This window comes from Monodelphis domestica, chromosome 4 (assembly GCF_027887165.1).
Source record: "Monodelphis domestica isolate mMonDom1 chromosome 4, mMonDom1.pri, whole genome shotgun sequence".
In the NCBI taxonomy this organism is placed as follows: Eukaryota; Metazoa; Chordata; class Mammalia; order Didelphimorphia; family Didelphidae; genus Monodelphis; species Monodelphis domestica.
Genome location: NC_077230.1, coordinates 18365187 through 18379219, shown reverse-complemented (window position 1 = coordinate 18379219; position 14033 = coordinate 18365187). Strand labels below are relative to the sequence as shown.

General features: G+C 38.5%; 1 protein-coding gene across 1 annotated transcript in view; it reads right to left on the bottom strand.

Annotated features, from left to right (window-relative positions):
* Positions 1-11231, bottom strand: part of LOC100027805 (amine oxidase [flavin-containing] B) — a 117732-nt gene extending 106501 nt beyond the window's left edge. Inside the window, exon 1 of the mRNA XM_001377961.5 lies at positions 10872-11231. Within this exon, the coding sequence (XP_001377998.3) occupies positions 10872-10917 (46 nt within the window). The 5' untranslated portion in view covers positions 10918-11231. The remainder of the gene's footprint in view (positions 1-10871) is intronic.
* Positions 11232-14033: the final 2802 nt, after the last annotated feature.

The window sequence follows — 14033 nt, the reverse complement described above, 5'->3', positions numbered from 1 at the left end:
TTTTTATTATCTCATCAGTTGTTACTGATTCAACTATCAATTCTTTGCAGATAGCTTTAGAATCTATATATCCTTTGATCTCTACTCCTGTATTGCCAGCTTCTTGCTTGACATATTCACCCAGAAGTCCTATAGGCATCTCAAAGTCAGTACATCTGAAACAGAACTGATTATATTTCCTCCTGACACTCTTTCCTCCTATTAATTTCTGTACTACTGTTGAAGGTACCTCCATTTTTTCAGTCATCCATTTTTCAACTTTGCTTCCACTGGGATGCATGTAATGTTACAGTGTTGTAAAAATTAAACATATCAGCTGGGTAGCTCAGTGGATTAAGAACCAGGACTAGAGATGCAAGGTCCGAGGTTCAAATCTGACCTCAGACACTTCCCAGCTGTGTGACCCTGGGCAAGTCACTTGACCCCCCATTGACTGACCCTAACCATTCTTCTTCCTTGGAGCAAATACACAGTATTGATTCCATGATGAAAGGTAAGGGTTTGTATTAAAAAACAAATATCAGTAAAATGTATTATTATTTTTTACGAAAGAATATCCAGTTCCTCTTAATGAAACTTCATCTGTAAAACCATGGAATATAAAATTTTACTTAACTTTTCACTGAACTTTTTGAAATTTAATCTTCCCAAATCTATGAAATCCATGAATAAGGCTGTTGTTTTTCTTATCTTTTATTAGATAATAAGATATCTTATATTACACATTATCTAATAAATATTTATTCAGTTGAACTGCCAAATCTCTTTGAAACTCCAAGATATCACAATCACTTTGAGCAGTACTTTGTAAACTAGTTCTTTGTGGCCCATCCAGAAAAGGAATTCTCCTGGCTTCTCCCTCATTCTGAAGGACAAAACAATAAGAGCAAGTAAATTATTTCTTAACTATCCTTTTTATGTATACAGAAAGCATTCTAGCAGATGTCTAGATAAGTGAAGTTTCCTATCACTCTTGTAGGTTGCCTCCATGACCATTTTAGTATTTATTGCCTGATTATTTTAGATGATAGTGTTTCAGATTCATTATCTGATTTCTCTTTATCACTCTATGATCTATAATATTCTCCTGCCATAATACCTCCTCTCCTCTTCCACTTATTTTTTCCCAGATGCTCACTAGTTGATAACTACTATAGCTTTCTAAATGTAATTATCTTGCTCTAGAGATTCTTAACCTAGATTCCATGAACTTGGTTTTTTTAAAGTATTAATACCATTTAGTATTTGGCATTAGCTTACAATTATGATAACCACATTGAGTATAATTAATTTTCTTTATAATCCTAAGTATTTTGTTGTATGTATTTAAAATCATTATTCTAAAGCTTCACCAGATCACCATTGGCTTGTTCTCCCAAACACCACTTTTCTTATGCTCAAGAATCTTTAGACCCCTTATTTTCTACCATATAAAATTCAATTTCCTTTGGTTGGATTTTAAGGCCCTCCATAATTTGCATCTCACTATAATCTTTTACAAACTCTACTCTGACTATTCCCATTCCTTCCATTTCGTACAAATAGTTAGATACTTTGATGAATCCTTGGCTTCCTCAATATAAGAAACATGGCTAAAAGTACAAACTGCAAGTCATCCATGCCTTCTCGTGCTGGGCAACTCCTGTCCATGTGTTCCTGAAATGCGCCAAGTTAAAAGAATTGTTACAATTAAAATTATTTCAAAAGACTGATTTGGGGATAAAAATATGAGTTTATTGATTATATGAGGCTTATTAGTTAGGCCAACATCATAACCAATAAAGTGATATTGATCTTGATGGCTCTCTTGATACCAAGGGAAGACTGATATTTAGGAGCTAATTATTTAGGTTCTTCCTTGACCATTCCAAGACATTTTTAACTGGTGATAGCTAATTAAGAGGTGGTCCATCAGTCCTTCAGCCCTTCACAAAGCTGACAGATGAAGTTTTGCACATATGTTGGAAAACAAAAACAAAAAACAAACCTCTTTCCCCTTCATTTATTAACCAAATTCTGCTTTAAAAAAAAAGAAGAAAATATTCCTTGGGAATCCCAAGGATAAAGAAAATACAAAGAAAAAAAAGACTCGATGGTATCTCTGACCCAGATCTCAAACACAGGGATACACAATAATCTTCCCTAACATCCAGGAATTAATACAGTATATGGAAAATAAATTCTCACAGCATCATGACCACAACATTATTCTTCTCACCCCATGTTTCCAATCAGTTGCTAAACTTCGTCATTTGTAACTTCACAATATCTCTTGCATCCATTCCCTTCCCTCCACTTACACAATAACTGCCTTACTTTAGGTCCTAGTCACCTCAAATTTAGGCTATTGACACCATTTCCTTATTGGTCTCCCTGATTCAAATCTTTTCTCACTCCAATCTATCCCACATACTGTTGCTAAAGTAATTTTCCTCAAGCACAGGTCTGACTTTCCTACTAAATCATCTCCATACTTTAATGTCTTATCTCTAGGATCAAATAAAAATTCTTCTTTTTTTTTAGTTTAGCATGCACAATAGATCCTTTCATCTTCTTTGGACATTATTCACTTTCCTATACTCTGTGAGCCAGCCAAGCTCTTTACACATGACACTCTACCTTTCATCCCTACATCTTTACACTGTCTGGAATGTACTCCCGCCTTACTTTTGCCTCAAAGAGTCCCTTTCTTCCTTGTTAGGTGTAGTTCAGATTCTTTCTTTTGCACAATATTTCCTGTAATCAACAAATACAAATGCTCTTCTAACAAAATTATTTTGTATTTAACTACACACATATATTTATTCACTTTATTATTTTCATATATATTTTTAGAAGAACTTGTTGTCTGCCCCCTTTAGAATGTAAATAACTTGCAATAGAATTGTTTCATTTTTTCACTGGTATTTCAAGTGCCTTACACAGAACCTGGAACATATTAGATCTTCACTAAAGATCTGGGATCTTGTTTATTTGTTTGATTGGTACAAACCTCTTCTTTACTTTTCCTAATCCTTCTCATTCTTCAGGTCCAGTTCAGATCCCAACTCTTCAAAGCACATTACCTAGTAAATATCCCTAAATCATAAACATAGAATTGAAAAAGGAGGTCTAATCCAACCCCCTTATTTTATAAAGAACCCAGAAACAGGGCTAAAGGAGTTGCTAATTATTATCCTGTGCCCAAGAATTAGGAAAATCAGAATCTGAATTTAGTCCCATTTCCAAATCCTTTGTGGTTTCAATTACATCATACTGTTTTTCCCCACATTCTCTAAACACCATAACAATTTGACATTTAATTGTGTGCTGTTTTGTATTGTTCACTGTTATTTCATATGTTAGTTTTATCTCCTTAGCAAGATTCTTAATTCTTTGAAATCTTCTTTGACTGTAGTTCGTCTGCAGTATTTAGCACAATCTTTTGCTAAATACTCAATATTTAGCATATAATCATAATAAAGAAATGGACAAATAATTGTTGATGACAAAACTGAATGTCCTATTTGCTTACCAAGAATAGATCTGAGTTTTGTTCTTTTGAATGAAAAGTATTCTGGAAGTAGAAACTATAAAAACTGGGCATATGATCATTTTTAACATCCAATTATTGCTTTAAGAAATATAATTTGAAATAAAAACAACTCTGAGGTATCACCTCACACCTAGAAGATTGGCTAACATGACAGCAAAGGAAATTAATGAATGCTGGAGGGGATGTGGCAAAGTAGGGACATTAATGCATTGCTGGTGGAGCTGTGAATTGATCCAACCATTCTAGAGGGCAATTTGGAACTATGCCCAAAGGGAGCTAAACGACTGTCTGGCCTTTGATCCAGCCATAGCACTGCTGGGTTTGGTGGCAAAAAATTGGAAATGAGAGGATGCCCTTCAATTGGGGAATGGCTGAACAAATTGTGGTATATGTTGGTGATGGAATACTATTGTGCTAAAAGGAATAATAAAGTGGAGGAATTCCATGGAGACTGGAACAACCTCCAGGAAGGGATGCAGAGCGAAAGGAGCAAAACCAGGAGAACATTGTACACAGAGACGGATACACTGTGGTACAATCGAATGTAATGGACTTCTCCATTAGTGGCAAAGCAGTGATCCTGAACCACCCAGAGGGATCTATGAGAAAACACTATCCACACTCAGAGGAAAAACTGTGGGAGTGAAAACACCAAAGAAAAACAGCTGCTTGAATACATGTGGGTGGAGGGGATATGGCTGGGGAGAGACTCTAAATGAACATCCTAGTGTAAATAACAACATGGAAATAGGTTTTGATCAAGGACACAAGTAATATCCAATGAAATTGCATGTTGGCTTCGGGAAGAGTGGGTGGAGGGGAGGGAGGGAAATAATGTGATTATTGTAACCAAGGAATAATGTTCTAAATTGACCAAATAAACTTATTCAAATGGAAAAAAAGAAATATAATTTGACATCCTAAACATAAACACCAATTTATATTTGATCCTGGAGATCAGATATGAGTGTATGGAGATGACTGAGTTGGAAAGTCAGTTAGACCTGTGCTTCCAATTGAGGTGGCTTTATCTTTCCTGTTACCACTGGCTGAACTGTGTTATTTTTAGGCAAGTCACTTAGTCTCTTGAAGAAGTTGAGCTGTGTTATTTTTAGGCAAGTCACTTAGTCTCTTGGAGACTTGGTTTCCTATCTGTAAAATAAGAAGGTGCAACTAAACAAAACTCTAAAATTCGTCCAACTGTCATATAGTATAACCTTTCACCATAACTATATTTTTTAAAACCTACACATACTGACCTCCTTCTCCTCTTCCTAACCAAAGAAAAAGCAGGATTGTTTCCCAATTTTTCTGCTACACTGTAGTTAATGTAGCATGTAGAGGCAACCCCTAATTTTTAGAGTGTGTTCTCAGACAAGGTTTTTCTAGACTTAAGATACTCTGTAGACATGTATTCCCTTTAAATCATAACTCTCAAGGTCTCACTGAGATATTTATATTTACTAGTTGTAAGTGGTTGGGCCAGGAATCCGTTAGTTCATTTTACAAATTGGAATGAAATGAGGCACTTAGAGGCCATTCAACAATTGACTAAAGGAAGGTTATTAGCCATAACACAGAAAAGATATTCGACAGGAATATTAAAGTGCTTAGCTTGGGTAAATGATGGCTGCCATGCATTTTCAATGAGGCAGAATGTATGGACTTCACTGGCTTGGGGTCCATATGCCAAAGGGACAAAGAAACCATGTCAATATGGCTGGAGGTTACACCAGAATGCTGAGATCAATGGAAGGACAGCTTCAGCATTAGCTCCCTGGATCAGTCAAAGCTCTGGGTCAATTTTGTAACTTTTCAGGAAAACAACAAGAACCACAACCACAAATGCAACAACATTTCCAACTGGACAGAGGTTAAGACATTCTCACTATACCAGTCAGCGAGAATACACAATTAGTTTGATACAAAGGTATTTACTAAAATGGAATAGCAAGAAAAGCAATAATAAATTATTTTCTCCATAAAGCTGGGTCAAGCTCTCCTGAAACTACATATGCCATCAATGGGAACAGTATAAACTCAGATCTTTCTGAATCTAGACCCAGGGCTCTATCCACTGTACTACTTGGCTCTCTATATAAGCAAATGTAGGTAATATAGAGGCATACTCAAGGGAGTATAACTCATGCCTTTGATCTTGTAGGGCCACCAAGTGTCTTCTGGTGAAGCCGTTTTTAAGGTGTACAGTCTCTTCTGGATGCATAGGCATGAATAAACCTGGTGGTTTCTACTGGTCATTACTTGACACAGTTCCTCTGGTCATGTGACTGTTGTTAGGCATCAAACTAGACATACAGTTGGGAAACTTCTCTCTATGCCAGGCTTCAGATAGAGTCATCTATAAAGGTTCTACTTCTTCCTCAAAAGAAGAGTGAATTCTGCCACTGCTCTTTTACCTTCAAGCCCAGAGATTTTGCTACATGGTTTTTCTAAGGAGGAAAAATGTCAAACACATACATATCCTTAAAGATCAGTCCACTTTCTGAATATTGGTTGTTATGGATGTTTCCTCTCAAGACAGAGGCTCCTTACCCACAAGCCAAACTCTTTGGAATCCAGAGCCAGAGTCATTCTAGCCAACTAATATCTTTAGGTTTAAGTCAATTTAAAAAATGTATTTTTAGATAATAAAGGTCCATGTCTCTATCAAAAGTCTCATTCTGACATAGAGTCTGAAAGTTAGTCCACTCAGCATTTGTTTAGATTTTTCTTTTTAGCAACCTACTAAGGAATCTTGAAATTTGAGGTCCCACAGTATTTTAACTCCAAAATTCACTTACAGGTTCTCCCTTGCTAATAAGAGGGTAAGAGAGGAAGCACAGAAATCAAACTCAATCTAGGTCAGCAAAGGTATTTTCTTGTGAAGAGTGGATTTGGCTCTCCCCAGATTGTAACAATGAAGGTATTTAGCTCTTCCTTGATTGTGAAGATTAAATTGTAATTCCCTTTCTATTTTTAGATTTTAATCCCCAAAGTGTAAAGCACAGTACTTAAAGTTAAGTATGGAAATCTACCCATTTTGGATTTTAACTACAAAAAGTGTGAACACCCATTTCATACACTAAGTGGGAGGTCTGTGACCCACTTGTGAAAGAGTGGGCAGTCCTGAAGTGGAGCGATGGCTGTGATTGGTAGACATAAAAATTTAGGGGAAATGACACAAGAGAAAAAGGTCTTTAAAAATGGAAATGGAGACACACAGAGAGAGACTTGAAGGGAGTCACTTGGAGTGAAGACAATTGGAGTGAGGAGAGAGACATGCTTGGAGTGAAGAGACATTCAGAGTGGAGCCTGCTGGAGTTGATGGCTGATAAAGAATCTTGCTGATTGAACTGACACATGGTGAGTCTAAATGTTGACTTTCTTCCTTGCCCTTTCTGGAGGCATGAGCCTCTGGGAAAGGCCCATTGTCTTGAGACTCCTTTCCCCTAGCTGAGGCCTTAGAATTTCTACCTAGCTCAGAGATAGTTGGAGCTTTCTCTCTCTCTGTCTCTCTCTGTCTCTCTCTGTCTCTCTCTCCCTCCCCCTCCCCCTTCTATCTTCCTTAATATCTTCCCTCTATTGTAAAATAAACTACCATAAATTCCATTTTTATTTAGTAATTCATTTTTGGGATTTAGAAATTAAATCCTTGGCGACCAATTAAATATTCAGTCCAACCATAAAATTAACCATCTTTGCCCTACTTAGCTGGGTTCCTGGCCTTCTCAATGGCAATACTAAAATATGCAATAACAACTAATATTTATAGATTACTTAAAAGTTTACAAATTGCTTTCCTCACAATAACCTTGTAAGATATTACTCCATTTTACAAATAAGAACACCAAAGTCCTGAGAGTTTATGAAGTATTGTACACCTACTATCATCTAGAATTGTAACCCAGATCTTTCTGGAGACAAGGGAATTTAGGGTTTTATTATACCTATTCCTCTCTGCCAACTTTAGTGAAACTACTCCAGATGTCAAGACTTTTGGCATTACAACTAAAGACAACTTTTCTTCTATCAGATTCTACTAAAGAAAAAGAGGTTAATATTCTTTTAAAATGGCTGTTAAGTTACCTAATGATATCAACAGAATATGTAATCTAATAAATTGGAACATAATAAGTAGGGATTAATATAAAATATTATACATAGGACCCCCCAAATTAGCATCACAAGAAATTGGGAGGAGATGTAATTAGAAACTAAGTCATGTAAAAAAAAAGATCTAGCAGTTTTAGGGGACTGCAAACTTCAGATGAGTCAACAGTGCGATATGACAAGCAAAAAAACCCTATTGGAATCTTAGGTTGCATTAAAGCAGATACATGTTTAAAGCATCATTTATTCATCAATGGGCAGTTTGGTGCAGAGGCTAGAATGTAGGACCTGGAATCAAGAAGACCTGAGTTTAAATCCTGTTTCTTCAGACACTTAATAGCATTATGACATATTGATCAACAAGACACATTTGGTATAAGGTCATAGTATAAAGAAATCATTTAGGGTTAGAACAAAAAATTTTGGGAATTGCTACAATTTTAGTAGGAGAGGGAAAGGGGCAGAACCCCAACTGCAAATATAAGAAGCATCAAAACAACCACATTTTTCTGGTTATAGATAAGCAGAATAAAGTTAGAGTTGATCCTAGCAAGGTAAAAAACAATGACTTTGCCTCCTTAGAATACCTTCTATTTTGGATTCATTAATTTTCATTAGGAACCATAGAGGATCTTAGAAATATCTAACCCTAAATTAGATAATTCTTTGGAATAGAGACCTTTGTTCTGCAGACTACGAGTAAAAAATCTTTATCTTAGCTAGAGCTCTTTCCTTCATTGGTTGCAGTGGCTATGACTAAAGAGTTACCTGCCTATCCTTATCTGGGAAAGGTGCTAGCTTCTACAAGCTATGAGACTGGAGCTGAAATAGATTAGATGGCCCAAAAAAGGTAAGTCCAGAAACCAGTACAAGTGAGAGATGCCCAAGAGACACTATGCCCCCAGCATATCACTTTGGTGACACTACTCAGTTCCCAAAGTAATCTTAGAGAGCAAGTTTGACTACATCCTCCCCTATTCCACTAAGGCCAGATGCTCCTTAGGATAGCATATCAAATCATGTTTGGCTTTTAAAGCCTTCCAAAACCTGATATATTTCTATTTTTCCAATCGTTTTATACTTTACTCTTCTTCACCACCTCTTTGATCACAGTGGCACTATCCTCTTTGCTGTTCCTCATCATGATGCTCCATATTCTAAGTCTTTCACTGTGTCCCCCATGTCTGAAATGCTCTCCTTCCTGGCTTTCTTCAAGCCTTAGCCATTCCTAATCCTCCTCAATTGCAGTGCCTTCTCTTGGAGATTACAATCTGTTACCCTGCCAGTTCTTACAACACAGGTCTTATGTCACCCCTGTTTTTAGTGATTCCTGTCCCAATTTGGACCAGAATCCTAGGTTTGGCTGGAATCCCCAAAAGGAGGCAGTTTAGAATACAATGCCTTCACTTCAGGGTCTATAATCTTCTTTCTCAAGTATTCTGTTTTCCCACCAAGTAAAATTAAAATTAATTTGTCTGGCATTTAAGGATCTGCTTAAAAACTCCTAACCCCACTTGTCAATCAAACTATCAACAAGTATGATAATCCCTACTGCCGCACCCTGGACTTCCTCCTATTCTCTCTATTCTTTAGATCCTTTTTGTGGAATAGTCCCTTTTCCATACCACTGGGCATCAAAAGAGGAGTCTTACTGATTTCTGCCAAATACATTAGGAAGTGTGCTGTTCTTAGGGATGAAAACCTCCCATTTCCCTTTTAACAAAATCCCTTTCATGTTGACTGGGGGGAAGGGGGAAACAGGGTGTGTATGTGTGTGGGTGTGTGTATGTGCACCTTCTGAAAGAGATTCAGGGAAGGAACACCCTTAGAAAGTACTGAGTGCTTGAGATGGTTATTATACTCGTTAACCACAAATCTTTAGAATTGAAAAGTATCTTGAACATGTACCTATGTTCCCTCAATGTTTTCAGCTGAGTGCCCCACTCTAGCAGCGCTCAGCACAGGGCCCTGCACATAGTAAGTCCTCAATAAATGTTCATTTATTGACTGTCTGAAAGTATCTCCTCCTCCCCCTCCCCCACTTTATACTGATCTTCCTCTGGATATGTATTGCATAATTGAAGTATGAAAGGCAGATATATTTATTCGACTATTCAAGGAACCCTCTTATGAAAGCTTTGCATCTGCCCTCCACAGGGTTCTAAATATAGCATATATTTAATAGATTTGCTGAATTGAAAAGTACTTTAATAAAATTCTAGGATTTTTCAATGCCCTTATTTTATCCTGTCTCATTCAAAAGTTTAATCCTTTGCCCATAATTTACTTTTGAATCAAACTTGCTTGAGATAAACCTGAAATGGCAAAGTTTGAGCAATGATGGGGTGCAATGTAGGACTGGTAACAAGGGGCGTTCATATGCATTTGATCATCAAGACGGGAGGAAGATAATACTATGTGTGTATCAGCATATTTATGCCATTACTTACAGATTTGCCCCTAGTGTGAGGATTCTGAATCTGCCCGTCTCTCTGCTCCCTCTCCCGCCCCCAAACCAGCTTTACTTATAAACAAGAGCCAAGCCGGAATACAAAGTTTGGACTGTCATCCCAACTGCCCGAGGCTCTCCACGCCACTCCACCGCTGTCACTGACTGAGCTGGCAATGCGGTTTGGTTCCCTCCCTCTCCCGTTACAATCTGGAGCCACAATCCAAGAAGGAACTGCCACCGGCTTGTTGGCAAGGAGGAGAGTGGGGCACAGGGTGAGAGCTGATTTTGCTGGTTCTAGCTGGCCTTCAGGGCATCGGAGTTGCGTTATTCTTTACCCTTCCTAGCTGAGGGGTCCAAAAAAAGTGAGCGCAAACTCTGGCCAGATGACTTTGCACTCGTACTCCCTAATCTCTGAATAACCTAATTAGTCTTTCCCAGGAGTTGGGGAGGAGAGTGGAACTCCGAGCGACCAAATCTCCGGATTCTGGGTTCCCAAGAGTTAAAAAGGAGCTTATTTTAGATTCCTCCAGCTGCTGTTTAGACAATGGATCTTTAATAGGGAGCTCAGCTCTCCGCAGAGCGCTCACAGGTGTGAAAAATCCCTAGGGCCATCCTTCATTCCTGACCCCCTCATCCTCTCCCCTTTCTCCGGAGCCATTTCCTCAGCCCATTACTCCCTACAGCAGGACAGATTCAGCCTCAGAGACCGAGCCAAAAGGGGGGAGGGGGGGGGGGGGCAACAATCCAAATGGCAAAATCTCCGGCGCGACTGACCTGAGATTCCTCCGCCCACCACGATCACATCATATTTGCTGCTCATGGTGCCCTTTCGCCCTTCGGGGCTGTGACCTCAAACTGTTTCTGTGCTTCTCTCTGACCTCCGGCGCAACTTTCTCTTCTCCAGGTCTCTTCGCATTGGAGCCTTCGACCCTATATATTGCTGCTCCAAAGGGCGCAGAACTGTGCTCCGCCCGCTAATACGCGGAGCGCTAGGGGAGGAGAAGTAGGTTTGGTGAAGGGAGGTGGTGCCATAGCCACCACCACCCTTCGTGCCTTTTTTTCCCATCCCTGGTCTGTGCCCAGAGTTCAAATACCACCCCAATCCTCACCCCCACTGCCACCAAACACACCCAAAGTTTATTGGAGTCAGTCTGGAGGAAGGAGAGCTCAGACCTGGGCTGGGATTAGACAGTAAAGAAATCAATTGCTGATCCTGGAAGCAAGAGGACAATCACGCAGGCTGAATCACCCCACCTTTCTCTATGACTGGTTAACCCTGGTCTCCCTTGCCTTCCCTTCGGTGTCCAAGTTAAGGGAATGGAAAAGAAGTGGAGGAAAACTTGAAAAAATGGGGAAGCTTAACCAGAGTTGAGGATTGGATCGGTTTGCCTATAACTGCCCTTAACTATGGGAACGGAGGGTAGAAAACGATGGGTAAAACGTCAGCTATCCTTGCTTGTAAACTCCAGTTTCATCTACCACCAGAATCAATTCATTCCTTTCTCCCTGCTACTTACTTACTTCTTTCCTAATCTTTGTTGTTTAATCAATGAGATATTAAAATAGTTCTCCAATTATTGTTTTATTGAATCCTTTCAGTCATGTCTGACTATAGTTTTCTTAGCAAAGATACTGGAGTGGTTTGCCTTTTTCTTCTCCAGTCTATTTTACAGATAAGGAAACTGAGGAAAATAGGGTTAAGAGATTTGCCCAGGGTCACACACAACTTGGTTGGAACTGAGGAGGAGTAATCATCCTGTCTACAAGTCTGGCATTCTAGCTGCTTCATAACCTTAACTATGGAGTCCTAATTCTTTTCCTGAAATCCAGTATCATTAACTTCCTCTTAGAATTCCCTGAATATCCCCAAAGTAGCTCAAATTCAAAATTTCAAAAAAAAAAAAAAAGAACTCATATTCTCTCTTTCCCTTCACAAATCTTCCTATCTTTCAAATTTCTCTTTAGGGGATCCTTCATCTTCTCAAGCACTTCAGTTTGTAAGTTCATAATTATCCTCAATTTTTCCCACTCCCCTACGAATCCCCACCTAAATCCAATCCTTCCTAGTTTGTTGGATGAAGGAAGAAAGGAAGGAAGGAGGGTAGGTTTTCATTTTTAAGTACACAATACAACTGACATTCATCTCCTTCCTTCTACTCAGAAGCTATCCTCTCCTCAAATTCATCACCTTGGGTTTTAAATGGCTTGTCTTTGCTACCCCCTCTCACCATCTCCAATTTGCATTCCAAAATAGTGTTCCTAAATCATGTCAGATTATAGTGCTCCCTCCCTCAAAAATCTTTAGCAGCAAATCATTGCAACAAAAGAGAAGAAGAAGATAGTCAGTAAACATGTATTAAGTACCTGTTATGTGTCATGTATTGTACTGAGAGCTTAGGAAAAAAGGACTGCATCTATGATTACAGGTGCTACAGGGAACTTCCAGGTGAGGAAACTTTTTACCAAGACCACTTGACACCTTCTCTGTGAATTACATTATTAGGGAGATGTCTGGAGTACTGAGAATTAGATGAGTTATCTAGTCGTTAAATTAGTTTTCTAGACATCATAAAGGTATCAGAAGTAGGACTTGAACTCAGGTTTCCTAACTTCAAGGCTAGCTCTCTTTCTATTATGCTACATTGCCTATAATAGCTGATAGCTAATATTTATATTACCTTGCAAAGGACTGCGCCTTACAGAGATGAACTCATTTCATCACACAGCGCCTTGAGGTAGGTACTATCATTATCCTTGCTTTTTTGATGAAGAAACTGAATCTGAGAGGGATTGATTTGCCAAAGCAAAACAACTGTATTAAGTATTCCAGGCAGTCTTAGAATAAGTCTTCTTGCTTCCAATTGCAGTATTTAAACCATCTATAAAATAAGATGCAAACTACTCAGCCCAATTTTTAAATTCATCCATAATCTGGCTCCCATTGACCTTTCTAGCCTTATTCTCAAGAGGACAAATGATCCCACACTTGATAATCATGACCCACCCCTATGTTTTTGCACAAACTGTTCCCTATGCCTGGAATGTATTTACTCCCTGTTCATTTCTCCCTAGCAGAATGTTTTTTTTAAAAAACACAAAACTTGAGTATAACCTTCTTTTGGACATCCTTATATATATATATCTCGACTTGTCAGTATTTTCTCCTTCCTCAGTTATACTTGTAATTATATATATTTCTACTCTGTTCCTCCCTTCTACCCTCTTTCCCTCCCTCCCTCATTCCTTCATTCCTTCCTTTCTTCCTCCATTTCTTCCCACTTCCTTACCTCAGAAAGTTGTGATATCAAATGAGATAAAATTTAAGAAGCGCTTAGCCCAGTAACATAGTAGTTGCTAAATAAATGCTTATTCTCTTCCCCCTTTTACTGTCTCCCCTATTTTGGATAAATTAATTGAGTGTATAAATGAATACATGCTCCTCTGAGGATTTGGTTCAGTCTTGCCAAAGAATGTGTAGCAATCTACTTGATAGCATCGCAATGTGAACCCTTTAGGTAGAAGTACAACAAAACAAGACTAAGACTTGAGGATTTTAATATACTTAGCTCAATCTTCAGGGATTACATACAGAATGAGTTGTGACCAGTTTTCCTCTCTTATGCTGCCAGAACCATGTTATGAGCTGTCTTCACCTCACACCTGGACTAATGCAATAATTGTCTTTTGACTGGTGTCTCTGCCTCAAAACTCTCTCCACTCCAGTCTTTCCTTCATTAATCAGAGTGGTCTCCATATCAGAATGATCTTCTTGAAGTAGAGATCTCACCATGTCACTGCCCTATTCAATAAATTCCAGGGTCTCCATAATAGCAATAGGTTCAAATGCAATATCTTCTGTTTGGCCTTTAAAACTTTTTACAATCTGCCTACCGCTCAGTTTTTCATCTTCATTGGACATTACTGCCCTCTTTGTAC